The following is a 14,507-nucleotide window of genomic DNA, read 5'->3' on the forward strand; positions in this document are numbered from 1 at the left end:
TCATTATTATCAGGTTGTCCTAAAAGTTCCCTGAAAAGTCTTCAGTTAATTCAAAATGCTGCAGCTAGAGTACTGACGGGGACTAGAAGGAGAGAGCATATTTCACCCATATTGGCCTCTCTTCATTGGCTTCCTGTTAATTGCAGAATAGAATTTAAAATTCTTCTTCTTACTTATAAGGTTTTGAATAATCAGGTCCCATCTTATCTTAGGGACCTCATCGTACCATATCACCCCAATAGAGCGATTCGCTCTCAGACTGCAGGCTTACTTGTAGTTCCTAGGGTTTTTAAGAGTAGAATGGGAGGCAGAGCCTTCAGCTTTCAGGCTCCTCTCCTGTGGAACCAGCTCCCAATTCAGATCAGGGAGACCGACACCCTCTCTACTTTTAAGATTAGGCTTAAAACTTTCCTTTTTGCTAAAGCTTATAGTTAGGGCTGGATCAGGTGACCCTGAACCATCCCTTAGTTATGCTGCTATAGACTTAGACTGCTGGGGGGGTTCCCATGATGCACTGAGTGTTTCTTTCTCTTTTTGCTCTGTATGCACCACTCTGCATTTAATCATTAGTGATTGATCTCTGCTCTCTTCCACAGCATGTCTTTTTCCTGATTCTCTCCCCTCAGCCCCAACCAGTACCAGCAGAAGACTGCCCCTCCCTGAACCTGGTTCTGCTGGAGGTTTCTTCTTGTTAAAAGGGAATTTTTCCTTCCCACTGTCGCCAAGTGCTTGCTCATAGGGGGTCGTTTTGACCGTTGGGGTTTTTCCGTAATTATTGTATGGCTTTTGCCTTACAATATAAAGCGCCTTGGGGCAACTGTTTGTTGTGATTTGGCGCTATATAAATAAAATTGATTTGATTTGTGTTGTTAGCATATTGGTTAATAGAGGCCATGTTCTACACTCAACAAAAATATAAACGCAACATTTTTGGTTTTGCTCCCATTTTGTATGAGATGCACTCAAAGATCTAAAACTTTTTCCACATACACAGTATCACCATTTCCCTCAAATATTGTTCACAAACCAGTCTAAATCTGTGATAGTGAGCACTTCTCCTTTGCTGAGACAATCCATCCCACCTCACAGGTGTGCCATACCAAGATGCTGATTAGACACCATGATTAGTGCACAGGTGTGCCTTAGACTGCCCACAATAAAAGGCCACTCTGAAAGGTGCAGTTTTATCACACAGCACAATGCCACAGATGTCGCAAGATTTGAGGGAGCGTGCAGTTGGCATGCTGACAGCAGGAATGTCAACCAGAGCTGTTGATCGTGTATTGAATGTTCATGTCTCTACCATAAGCCATCTCCAAAGTTGTTTCAGAGAATTTGGCAGTACATCCAACCAGCCTCACAACCGCAGACCACATGTAACCACACCAGCCCAGGACCTCCACATCCAGCATGTTCACCTCCAAGACGTCTGAGACCAGCCACTTGTACAGCTGCTGAAACAATCGGTTTGCATAACCAAAGAATTTCTGCACAAACTGTCAGAAACCGTCTCAGGGAAGCTCATCTGCATGCTCGTCGTCCTCATCGCGGTCTCGACCTGACTCCAGTTCGTCGTCGTAACCGACTTGAATGGGCAAATGCTCACATTCGCTGGCGTTTGGCACGTTGGAGAGGTGTTCTCTTCACGGATGATGCCAAGGAGATGTGTTGCACTGCATGAGGCAAATGGTGGTCACACCAGATACTGCCTGGTATCCCCCCCAATTAAACAAAATTGCACCTTTCAGAGTGGCCTTTTATTGTGGGCAGTCTAAGGCACACCTGTGCACTAATCATGGTGTCTAATCAGCATCTTGATATGGCACACCTGTGAGGTGGGATGGATTATCTCAGCAAAGGAGAAGTGCTCACTATCACAGATTTAGACTGGTTTGTGAACAATATTTGAGGGAAATGGTGATATTGTGTATGTGGAAAAAGTTTTAGATCTTTGAGTTCATCTCATACAAAATGGGAGCAAAACCAAAAGTGTTGCGTTTATATTTTTGTTGAGTATATATATCTTCCCTGACTGCACTCTGCGGGTGAATTGGAAACCAAACGCCAAGTTCTGGATATTGCAGTACTGAATTACTGTCTTCTTAAACTCTTCCCCTGTGTGGCGAATTGTTTGCTTGCACACATCCAGCTGTAGTCTGGGAGCAGCAGCCGCGGTGGCAGCAGGAGAACAAAAGCGGGCTTGTTGTCTGGTGTGCGAGTGTCTGCACACTCCCCCGCAGATAGAGAGACGGGCCGGGCCGAGGCACAGCCGTCTGTGTAACCCCCCTCCACAAACCAAACAGTGGCCCACGCCCTCCTGAAGGCCCCGGCAGGCAGAAGGAGCATTCCTCTGAGCTGACTCCACAGACTCTGTACCACCACACCAAAGCCACTCCACATTACTGTCATTGTTCCTGTCAGTGAATGAAGCTGAAACTCATCACTTTTGTAAGTCCAACAAGGTAAACCCTGTAGACACACACACACACACACACACACACACACACACACACACACACACACACACACACACACACACACACACACGGTGTGTCACAGGTGTTTTCCCTTCTGACAGACAAATCAAACAATTACAGGAATCCTGCAGCAAGTGCAAAGACAGACGGCACACATGAACTCTCAGTGACCCGAGCTGGATCACACCTCTGTCCAGCAACGCCGTCTCAAGTGACTCAGGTGAGCAAGCTGCCTAAAGCTGGAGTTTCACCGCGGGATGACAGCCACGTGCTACATTGTAAAATTCAAGTAAATCGGGTTCTCCTATTGGACACAGTGAAAAGCCACACAGCGGTATTATAAACAGAAGTACTCTAGACTTGTATTCTTGACTGTATGACAACATACAGTCTAACTCGGGCGAATATCTGTCATTTTCGGTGACTGGGCATGGACGGAGGGACTCTGAAAATGCATACCGCACGACAAATGCATGTTATTTGCATTATTATCACTTTTTACTGAGATACACGACACGTAACGCGTACATAAAAAGTTGGCTCACCTTAACTTTTGTCGTGTCGGCTGGCACGCGCTGCTCTCCAAATTCGCCAGTGCATCCTCATCAAGCTGGCTGCTTTGGCTGCTGTTCATTGTCGTACTATCCATGAGAAAATCATCCGGAATATTCATATTAGGACCAACACACACTTCTCGCCTTTTCATCTTTTCCTCTGAGGACAGTTTTTTTTCCTCCCTCTGTGGACAGTTCTTGGGCTGCGCGCTATGACGTCATTTGTTTACTCACAGCGGGCGGGTATAGCCAGGTAGCGTCGACGTAAATCTACGATACCGGCCCAGCAGCGCCCTGGTAAAATGATAATAATGATCAATACTGGTTTACTGGCTACTACTGTTGCTCTCCTTCCCGTCCTCTGTCTTCCTGTTACTCCTCCTCCCCCTGAGTGAGGAGTTGTACAGTCTGATGATCTGAGGGACAAAGGAGTTTTTCAGTCTGTTGGTCCTGCACTTGGGAAGGAGCAGTCTGTGGCTGAAGATGCTCCTCTGGTTGTTGATGACGGTGTCCAGAGGGTGAACGGCATTGTCCATAATGTCCAGCAGTTTGTCCAGTGTTCTCTTGTCTGCCACCGTCACCAGAGAGTCCAGCTTCATGCCAACCACAGAGCCAGACCACCTGATCAGTTTGTCCAGCCTGGACGTGTCCTTCGGGTGCTCGTGGTATTAACAGCTTCAGTCATGTCTGAACTTCTTTAAACAGGGTAATTCGTTGTGAATACAGCTTGAAACTTATTTGATTGTGCTCGATTGGGGTAAAAATCTGACACAGACATAGCCAAAGTCTGCACTTTATAAGATAGCCTGTTAGGAGGCAAGCTGGATTATGCAGTTTCATCCTGTTTTGTGCTTTTTGGATCAGGGTAAATCACAGTAGAATGGTGTTCTGTGGAGTAACTCTTTGACTGTTTTTAGTTAGTAAATATTGATTTATGCAGCACATTATTTATGAAAATGGAGTTTGACTGACTTGATAGAATGGTGATGACAGATGGCCACTCCACAGAGTCTGATCTGCTTGATATTTCTTACTGGTAAAAAACAAAACAAGTAATAAATAAGATGAGAATTGTTCCCTTTACCACTGCGGCAAATGTGCCTGCTGATGGGCTGGATACGGTCTGCATCTTACTCGCTGTGTATATGGCTTTGACATGACTTACTTCCTGATTTAGCATCATATAAATAAACTGAACAGAACTGAAACCTGCACAGTGTTTATTTAGTGCAATTCTACGGTTACGGAATTACAATGACCATCTGACCATATTTCAGCTTACCGTTAAAAATATGCTCTGATTGTAATCATGTTACTGGAGAATTACCCTGGAGTTATTCTTTAGAGTTCATCACATCAATGTTCATACCCCTCTGTCAAAGTATCATTTTATCATCTACTGCTCGGCTGAGTAGGAAAGGAGCTGGAATACCAATATGTAGACCTGAGTTCAATTCCTGGTCATGAGACGTGTCTTTATCCTCAGAAAATACACTTCTTCTGCACTGTCCAAGTCCAACCAGCTGTAAATGGGTACCATGCTTGGATGGATAAGTCACCTGTGGTGGACTGGTCTCCCATCAAGGGGAAGTCCAGAAATAAGCACCAGTGCCAAAGGGCCTCTGAGACTCTGAAGGACTTCTACTTACTGACATCGGGTGGGTTGAGGATCCACGTACACTCTCATAACTTCAAACCTGAACTTCAAACCACATCTTTGTGGTCCCGGTGCTTTCTGTCTTACTGTATGATTGTGAGAGCCTTGTAGGCTAACCAATGTTGAACAAGTGGTTACTTAGGGAGAGTAAGATGAGGAAGATCGCTGGCACTGTGAGCGAGCACCAGCTTTGACATTCTGACCACGCAGCACATCTCTCTGTGCGTGATCCAACCCAGGTGGCTGAGTGTTCAGCACCCCAGCGGATGAAGAAGAACATCAACATTTCACCTTTCTGCTTTCAAGGGGTGGGGACAGACCAGTTTCCTGCCTGGGTGGTTGCTTTCCAGGACTCCATGTGGTTCTGTGGTGGATGTGGCAACACGCAGCACGAACACATGCTGTTGTACTTGGCCTGATGACACAAAGTGTAACTCAGAATTGGTGAGGATTTTATAAACTCTGAAGTTATGTTACATTTAACACTGTATGAGTTAAATTAACACTGAGGATTTTGCTGTGTAGCTCGACGTATGACACTGTTCAAGCACGAACGTGCCGTCAGTTGCAAAGCAGGCTGCCAGCATGACGTCACTGCTACTTTGAACAGATGGTGGCTTTTTAACTTCTGGACGGCTGCAACTTTTACTCTCGTTCATTCTTCTGAAAGTCATTTTAAAAACACTAAAAGTCCTCAGATTAGAGACGGAGACAGAAACACCCAGCTACACGCATCACTAATCAACACGGGACATGTGCACGCGGCCCCTGAAAAGAGGAGAAGAGTCACTCCTTAGTCATCTGACACCTCTTTGAAAACAGCAGAAAGAGCCGGATGTTCATGAGCAACGCGAGCGAGCGCACAGCTGACAGAGACAGAACTTCAAAAGGACGACGCCAGCCGAGAGGAGGACAACAACATGAGCTGCTCAGCTCAGCGGTGACTCAGTCTTCAAAGTGGGCAACAACATGCATCCTGTTTGTTACAATTTAAGAAAAAAAAAAAAACTAAAACCTGCTCACTGTCAAAACCACAGTTTGTGTGAAAATGTCAGGATGATGTCCACAGACTGTGACTTCACACGAGTGTCCAAGTCCAAATGGACAATTCTTCATCTGCAGTGTGAATACATGAGGACATTAAAGGGACACAACAAAAGTCATTTCACACGTTTCCTGTGACAACATGTATGCTAACTACAGAGCACTAAACCAATGCCCAATGTATGAATGTAATGCAATGACCACATGAACCCTGGTGGGATAAGGAGAGGATGAATGGATGGATGGATGGATGGATGGATGGATGGATGTACATACATGTACAGAGGTGTCAAATCCAGCTTCAGAAAGTAAAAGTCCAGCCACATATTTGTTCCATCTTCCCAATGAACCAGCTGATTGTAATCAGTTCAGCTCTTCAGGCAGGTGGATGAGTTGATTATTGAGATCACCTGTTTTAGGTGCACAAGTAAGGCGCTCTGCGAAATCTTCAGTCTGCAGACAGAACATTCTTTTTTCTCTCTTTTTATTTCTGTGATTTATTCAGTGTTTAGTGTATTTTTATTCACGCCGTAGTGCAGCTCAAACCAAAGTCAAATTCCTTGTTTTCTATGGATACTTGGGAAATAACAAAGCCTTTGAAAAATGGCTGTGGAGTGCAACGTTTCCACAAAAGCTGCACTGATAAATCCACTGTACAGCCTGTTGATAAAAACTCTTATCAAATCTGAATAAAGGCATTTTTTTGAAGAGTTAATCATGATTCACTTAAAGTGTGCATCCTTTCGCTTCATCTGCAGAGGTGGAGAACAGCCAGCGAACCAAACCGCGTTTTTAAAAAAATATACAAACACACTGCTTCACTTTCAATGCGCAATAAGTTCGTTTCAGACGAGCAGCATGGACTGTTTCTCTTAAAAGGCTTTATTTTACTCAGCGTGCGGCTTTGTAAACTTGTAGCATCGCCTGCTACATTGATTAGCTCTTCCATTAGTTTTGCCCATGCTCTGTAGTCTTCTTCATTTTTTGTGGGAGTGTTACAGCGCCGCATACAGGCCTGGCATATGTACAACAGTGTTAAACGAAGCCTTGGGGCAAAGAATTTGTCTCGAACAATTTTGTAATCAAATTATTCAAGTTACTCGATTTCAATTTCAATTTATTTTCATTTATATAGCACCAAATCACAACAGAGTTGCCTCAAAGCGCTTCACAGAGGTAAGGTCTAACCTTACCAACCCCCAGAGCAAAAGTGGTAAGGAAAAACTCCCTCTGAGGAAGAAACCTCAAGCAGACCAGACTCAAAGGGGTGACCCTCCGCTGGGGCCATGATACAGACATAAATTACAGAACAATTCACAGAACAATTCACGGACGAATATACAAGAAATGCTATTGGCGCACAGGACAGGAGGGTCGCCAACACGAACACAACTCCCATCTCTGGATGGAGCTGCACCTTAAATGTACCTCAATTAATCATTTCAACCCTAATAAATACATAACGTATGTATGGATGGATGGTTGTGGAGATGATTGGATGGATAGATGGGTGGATGGATCCAAGGTTGGATGGAAAGATGGGTGGGTGAATGGATAAATGGGGTTCTGTATGTATGTATGTATAGATGGATGGATGGAAGGAAGACAGGTGGATGGATGGATGAATGTGGAGAAGGATGCTGGATGGATGGATGGATGGATGGATGAAGTGCACTGCTTTATAAATGCTTTTAATATTCACTGAATTACAACAAATACATTTAACTATGATCCATTATGTCCACGATTAAACATCTTTGCGTTCAAAGTCTTGCTGTTTTTAATGTGACTGATTCAGTCAGATGTGCGACAGTGTGAGTCAGACTGACGTCATCTGAGCTGAATTCACTTTTTCTTACACAAGCATTCAGCCACAATGTACTATATCTGTGATGTCATTCACTCAGTCACCATCCACAGATGAAGATCCCACATTTCTGCTGGCTCCTCCCCACTCCGCCTGTCAGTCTTTTGCTCTATTTTATCCTCAATCATCAAATGACATCAAGTAAGAACACAAGAACATCTGTATTCCACTTCTTCTTTGCGTGCAGAACATCTTCATTTACTTTTACAAAGAATCAAAAGCTTTGAAAATTTTAAAAATAACCATGAAATTTGTCCCTCGGAGGTAAATGTGAATCACGTTTCCTGTTTATTCAGTTTGTACAACAAGATTCTGCAATCAGATCATGGCGGACTGAGTCAAACGCATTCATGCGTGCTCCAGAAATCATCAGAAGGCGGTGGTGAAGCGACTCGTCTGACCCGGCCGCGGACGGGCCTGAACATGCAGCCAGCTGCTGTCCGCGAGCCAGAACACCAGGGAATTAATAGAAGCAGCAGCTCTCCAGGGAAGCTGTGAAGCCGCCCTGACAGCCAGCGCTGATCCGGGGTCATCTTCAGCCACTCCGCCTCTTCCCCTCCGCATTAGCGGTGGGAAATATGAAACCGGAGCGCAGCAAACATGATTTAACTTTCTGGGCAGGCTGAACTCGTAACGCTGGGCCGGGCCTGTGCACGCCGCGATATGTACACTTGTAGCAAACAAGAATGTGGGAGTGCCTGGAGCAGGGTTCAGTTTCACCTGACACACAGTACGGCGTCAAGCCAACGCCACGCACACGCACACACACACACACACACACACACAATAAAACATGCTGAGTACAGTTTATTGATTTAGCAGAAAGTGCATCATGTTGCAGAAAACAGCGACTATTAAACTCACAAGAAGGAGATGTTTGTTCCTTTCTCTGTTCCTTAAAATAAATGGAATTTCAAATGATCGCATGCTAATGACTCACTACTGCGAGGTGAAAATGGATATTTGGCCTTTATTGTTTAAAAAAAGAATATTTTACAATGAAATCTTTGTCTCAATGATGTCAGTGTCTTATAAAAACAACTTGAAGCTCACTTTGTATTTCAGAATTCTTTCTTCTTCTTTGTCTTTCTGCTGCTCCCATTAGGGGGCACCACAGCAGATCAATGGTCTCCATCTCACCCTGTCCTCTGTCACACCAACCACCTGCATGTCCTCCCTCAGGACATCCATAAACCTCCTCTTTGGTCTCCCTCTTCTCCTCCTGCCTGGTGGCTCCATCCTCAGCATCCTTCTCCCTATATACCCTGGGTCCCTCCTCTGCACATGTCCAAACCATCTCAGTCTCACCTCTCTGACTTCGTCTCCAAACCGTCCCACCTGAGCTGTCCCTCTGATATGTTCATTCCTAATCTTGTCCATCCTCGTCACTCCCAAAGAGAATCTCAACATCTTCAGCTCCGCCTCCTGTCTTTTTGTTAGTGCCACCGTCTCTAAGCCGTCCAACATAGCTGGTCTCACTACTGTTTTGTAAACTTTCCCCTTCACTCTTGCTGATATTCTTCGGTCACAAATCACTCCTGCCACCTTTCTCCACCCACTCCACCCTGCCTGCACTCTCTTCTTCACCTCTCTACCACACTCTCCATTACTTTGGACAGTTGACCCCAAATATTTAAACTCATCTACTTTCATCACTTCTACTCCTTGTAACTGCACTATTCCACTGGGCTCCCTCTCATTCACACACATGAACTCAGTCTTGCTTCTACTGACTTTCATTCCCCTTCTCTCCAGAGCATATCTCCACTTCTCCAGGCTAGACTCAACTTGCTCTCTACTCTCACTACAGATCACAATGTCATCTGCAAACATCATAGTCCATGGGGACTCCTGTCTGCTCTCATCTGTCAACCTGTCCATCACCACTGTGAACAAGAAAGGGCTCAGAGCTGATCCTTGGTGTAATCCCACCTCTACCTTGAATGAATCAGTCACTACTAATGCACATCTCATTGCTGTCACACTATCCTGGTACATGTCCTGCACCACCCTAACATACTTCTTTGCCTCTCCATTGAATTACACCATTTGATATTTCATAATTGTGACTTTATATCTCACACATTTGACTTACTATCTTGTAATTATGATTTACTACTATGTCCTAACTATGAAGGATGTCATATTTATGATTGTATATATTAAATGTGACTTAGTAAGTCGTATTTACATACAATCTTGTAACTGATTTATTTCATAATTACACTTTAGTATCTCAGAGCCATGATGTAGCATACTGTGTGTGTATGTGACCTACTACCGGCATCTTATATGATTGAGTGTAATGAAACCACACGCGTGTGTCTGGTGTGGTACTGAAGCATCACCCTCAGGGGAGACATGATATTGTGCAACTGGTGTAACTCATAACTATGACTTACTACGTCATAAGTGAGATTTACGCTATGATTTCATGATTTAATCGAGGGTGATCATGAGATGTTTTCTCAGAACTAACCATCTCATAAACTATGATGGGGTGTTATTTGTTTTCTTGATACCATGTGATAATAACTGGTGGTTTCCATAGTAATGGTTTTTTTTTAATCATGGTGAAGTTAATTGTACACTGGATATTCGGATATTCATCGACTTCATTCAATGTTGGTGGCAGGTAAGCTAGGGGCTAGGGATGGGTATTGATAAGATTTTATCGATGTCGATGCCATTATCAATTCTGCTTATCGATCCGATTCCTTATCGAGCCCCTTATTGATACCTCTTGTGAATTTTGTACTAAAAGTAGGCTTTACAGGTTTTCTATGTATTTCATTGAGTCTTAAAGTAAATAAATATGAAATTGGTCACTGTATCCTTGATCTCTGGACATAAATAAAAATAAACAAAACTGTGTTTCACTTTGAAGTTATTAATTCCGACTGGACTCTATCGTTCTAACTTGACTCGTCAGAGAGCCGCGCAACATTTGGAGCTGTGTGAACAGAATAGAGGACGATTCTTTTCTTAATGATACCCAAAAGGAACCGGTTCTCGATACCCATCCCTACTAGGGGCCGTCAATAAATTACTGTCTAAATTAATCTTCTTCTTTTTTCAGTAGCTTACAGAATGTGCAGAATGGTTCCACGTTGTGGAACTAATCACAGACCTCAAGTTAAAAGGTTTCCCTGCACTTTCTATTTTATAATATTTTTTAAAAATCCCTTTGTTTTCTGTGGAAAAATCTGTTTTTTCTTCAGTAGCTTCCATATAATGGGACCTAGAGACCCCAAATCAATGCAGGATGGTTCTGAGATGTGGAACCAGTCAGACATACCTCAGGTTAAAAGATTTCCCTGCACCTTCTATTTTATGTTAATATTTAAAAAAAAAATCCTTTGCTTTTCTATGGAAAAGTCATTTTTTCTTTGATAACTTCTGTGTAATGGGACCTAGAGACCCCAAATCAGTGCAAAATGGTTTTGCTCTCTGGGACTGATCAGACACACATGAATGCATAATTTTTTTCAGCACCTTGTCATTTATATTGTATAGAAAAATATCTTGTTTTACACAGGAAAGTCTTTTTTTCCAACACCTTCCATATCATGTGAACTTGGTACTCCAGATGAATGTAGAATGATGTTGCTTTATGGGAATAATGAGAAACACCTTGTCATAGCATTTTTTTTTCAAAAACTTTATTTTTAATATATCTCATGTTTATCTGCACAGAACACAAAGCCACTGGGTTTTCTTGGCATCTTCACGTTGATGAGTGTCCACTTTCACACACTGGGCATGTCACACTCATCACACTGGAGCTGTTGAATTGAAAAATGAATTCATATGTGTTTTACATGATTTTGTCAGGTGGTGTGAGTACTAAGGTTTAAATGATACGTCACCATCACAAATCCAACTTGCCCGCTCTGTAATGTGTGCTGCAGGTACAGGTGGCTTTTCGGCTCCACACAGTGAACGTGACTCCTTGTGAAAGATGGAATCAAACTTTATCTGCATGACACACTGATTTGATTTCCAAAGAAAACTAAGGGATTTTTAAAATATTAATGAAAAATAGAAGATGCAGGGAAACCTTTTAAGGTGACGTGTGTGATTAGTCCCACATCTCAGAACCATCCTGCATTGATTTGGGGTCTCTAGGTCCCATTATATGGAAGCTATTGAAGAAAAAAATAACTTTTCCATAGAAAACTAAGGGATTTTCTTTAAATAATATAAAACAGAAAGTGCAGGGAAACTTTTTTAACTTGAGCTGTGTCTGATTAGTCCCACAAAGCAGAACCAGTCTGCACTGATGGGGTGTTTAGGTCATCTGGCATGCACGCTATTGACGAAACAACAAAAAAAGTTTATTTCAGACAGTAATTTATTGACGGTCCCTAGGTTGCCTGCCAGCACACTGGGTGATGAAGGTGAAGAAGGTACGAACATCGAACGTAAAGCCAACTTCACCGCAGCACGTTAGAAAGCGTCCAGATTAAGGTCAGATTGTGTAACGTGATAACGTGCGGTCTGCTTGTGTTACCGCAGAACAAATCCGTGCACACGTTATTCAAAGTGACAACAAGAAACATGCACGAGGAATTATTCTCATTATTATATTACCATTATGATTCTTATTTTAAGTGTTGTTTAAAAGTAAAGCTGCAGCTCGCCGGCTGCTCGAACCACACGACGCTCCATACGTCTTAATGTATTTAACAGATTCAGGCTCCAGGTTAAGGTGGTGAAATGGGTCTTTATCTTGTGTGTGTGTGTGTGTGTGTGTGTGTGTGTGTGGAGGCAGTAAAAAGCGTCTCACCTGGGGATGGTGATGCACTTGGTGCTGATACTTTGGGTAGTGATGGCTTTCTCCAGCTCGTCCAGTTGGCCGCTTTTCTTCAGCTTTTTCACTAAACTTTTGACGGCTTTTTCGCACCATTTCTCCTCCTGGCCGTTCTGCTCGCCTTTCTTCCAGCCCAAAAGTCTTTTGACGATGGGGGGAGTGAAAGGTAAAATCGACATGTCGACTCGGGGAAAGTGCAGCTCCACTGTGGACAAGTCCAACAAAATAAACTAAATAAAACAACAGCGTTGCAAAAAAGCCCCACGAACGCCGCTTTTTTGCTTCTTTAAAAAGCGCTTCAGCCGTAAACAAACAGTTGTTTACCGGGCACGCGCACGGTGCTGTCAGCGGCGTTACACGGTCCGGTTTCAGCGCAAAAGCCCGTCTGGCGCAGCGGGAACTCGGTTGCCAGATAGGACAAAGGAAAACAAGCAATCTTGTCCCTCACGCCTCGTGGGCAAATCATCAAGGTTTGTTTGTTTGTTTGTTCGTCGACATACGCGAAATTAAAAGCATAAAACAGCTGTGACTATTCCAAAAAGCTACCAGTGTCACCTGGTTCAGGGTTGTTGTCGCTGCCACAGACATGCTAACAGACAGACAGTTTGGGCTTAGCAATAACTATTATATTATTATATTATACGACTAAGTTGCCTTAATATTTCTTAAGAAAACGGACTCTGTATACATAAAACCTTTTTTTAAACAACTTTTACTGGTACACACACACACACATAAGGTGGAACACAGTGTGTATTCAGAATGCTGAGTCATTGGGAATGTCCATCATAAAAGAGTGCAGTTTTTGCCATTTAGGTGTTTTCATAAATTTTAAAGGTTTCTTCTGTACATAAAACACTCAGTTGTTGCGGCTGTAAGTCGCATGGCCCCAATTTGTTCTGTGCATGCGCAAAAAATAGACAACTTCAGGGTCCCATGATCCTTTGCAAGCATTGGGGCTTCTGGTCGCCATGTCCTTACACTTATCAGGACATTTAAGGACCTAATGGGACAGGAATATCAAAGACAGGTAACCTGGATATGATTTGTCCTGGCAGGGGTGCCGAAAAGAGGAGAATAAGGAGAAGGATTCTCGGGGCCCAGAGAGGCCCCTAACACAAATATAATACTGACAAAATAATATGGGGGGGTGGCCCAGTAAGATTTCTTTTCATGGGGCCTAAAATCCCTGGCAGCGCCCCTGAGTCCTGGGATTTGAAAAACTTACCTTTGAATGGCTTCACATCTCACGGCCGTTTCCTCGTATCTGATGAGCAGTGACTTGATTTTCCTTATTTACAACTGGTGAGTTGAACCTGAACTAGAGGTGGGTGGATCAATCCTAATATCGATAATATTGATACCAACGCTGATGTTGATATTGAACGATCCTCGTGTAAAAAGATTGATACTCAAGCTTTTTTTCTCTCCTGCACGCACTGACTGCTGTGCACACAGATTCATCACAGTCTATCTGTAAGAGCAGCGCTGCGCTGTGTCACACAACACAGAGCAGGTCACCCTTGTGTTGTGGTTTGTCAGCCTTCTACCTCAGATTTTGTTTTAAGTTGTGTTGAGTGATATTCTTTTAAACAAAAATGTTGATTGTGTTAATAAAGTATTTTGTTGTCACGTACGTTTGGCAAACTTTTATCCTAGGTCTGTTGGATCCTTTGGCTCTATGAAGCTTCAATATGAAAAGTATCTGTATCAATATGGATATCACCAATACTGGGCCTGTATTTACTTGGTATCGGATCAATACCAAAATTCCCGGTATCGCCCACCTCTAACCTGAACCACTTCAGGCGTGTGGGGCACGATGGGACGCTAACGCTATTTCCTTTTCTCACTATCACTTTACAGCATTGTGATGATAAAGTTAGCTATTACATCAAAATGTCTTACCAAAACATGTTTAAAACAACAAAACATTCCACTTTCTTCGTGCCACATATCATTCTGTTCAAAAATAAGAAAACAGTATGTAAGAAAAATTTGAAATCTATTTTAGGATTCTTATTTTAGGATTTATTTGCGTAAATCTTCTGTTTTAGTAAAACCAAAATGTAATTTTATTTAAAGTGTCAGTCTG

General features: G+C 43.0%; 1 protein-coding gene across 1 annotated transcript in view; it reads right to left on the bottom strand.

Moving 5' to 3' along the window:
* LOC117501466 (mothers against decapentaplegic homolog 3-like) overlaps positions 1–12,772 on the bottom strand; it is a 61,177-nt gene extending 48,405 nt beyond the window's left edge. The window contains exon 1 of the mRNA XM_034160369.1: positions 12,389–12,772. Coding sequence (XP_034016260.1) covers positions 12,389–12,591 — 203 coding nt within the window. The 5' untranslated portion in view covers positions 12,592–12,772. The remainder of the gene's footprint in view (positions 1–12,388) is intronic.
* Between the last annotated feature and the right edge of the window lie 1,735 nt (positions 12,773–14,507).

The sequence above is a fragment of the Thalassophryne amazonica genome, chromosome 2 (genome assembly GCF_902500255.1).
Source record: "Thalassophryne amazonica chromosome 2, fThaAma1.1, whole genome shotgun sequence".
Classification (NCBI taxonomy): domain Eukaryota; kingdom Metazoa; phylum Chordata; class Actinopteri; order Batrachoidiformes; family Batrachoididae; genus Thalassophryne; species Thalassophryne amazonica.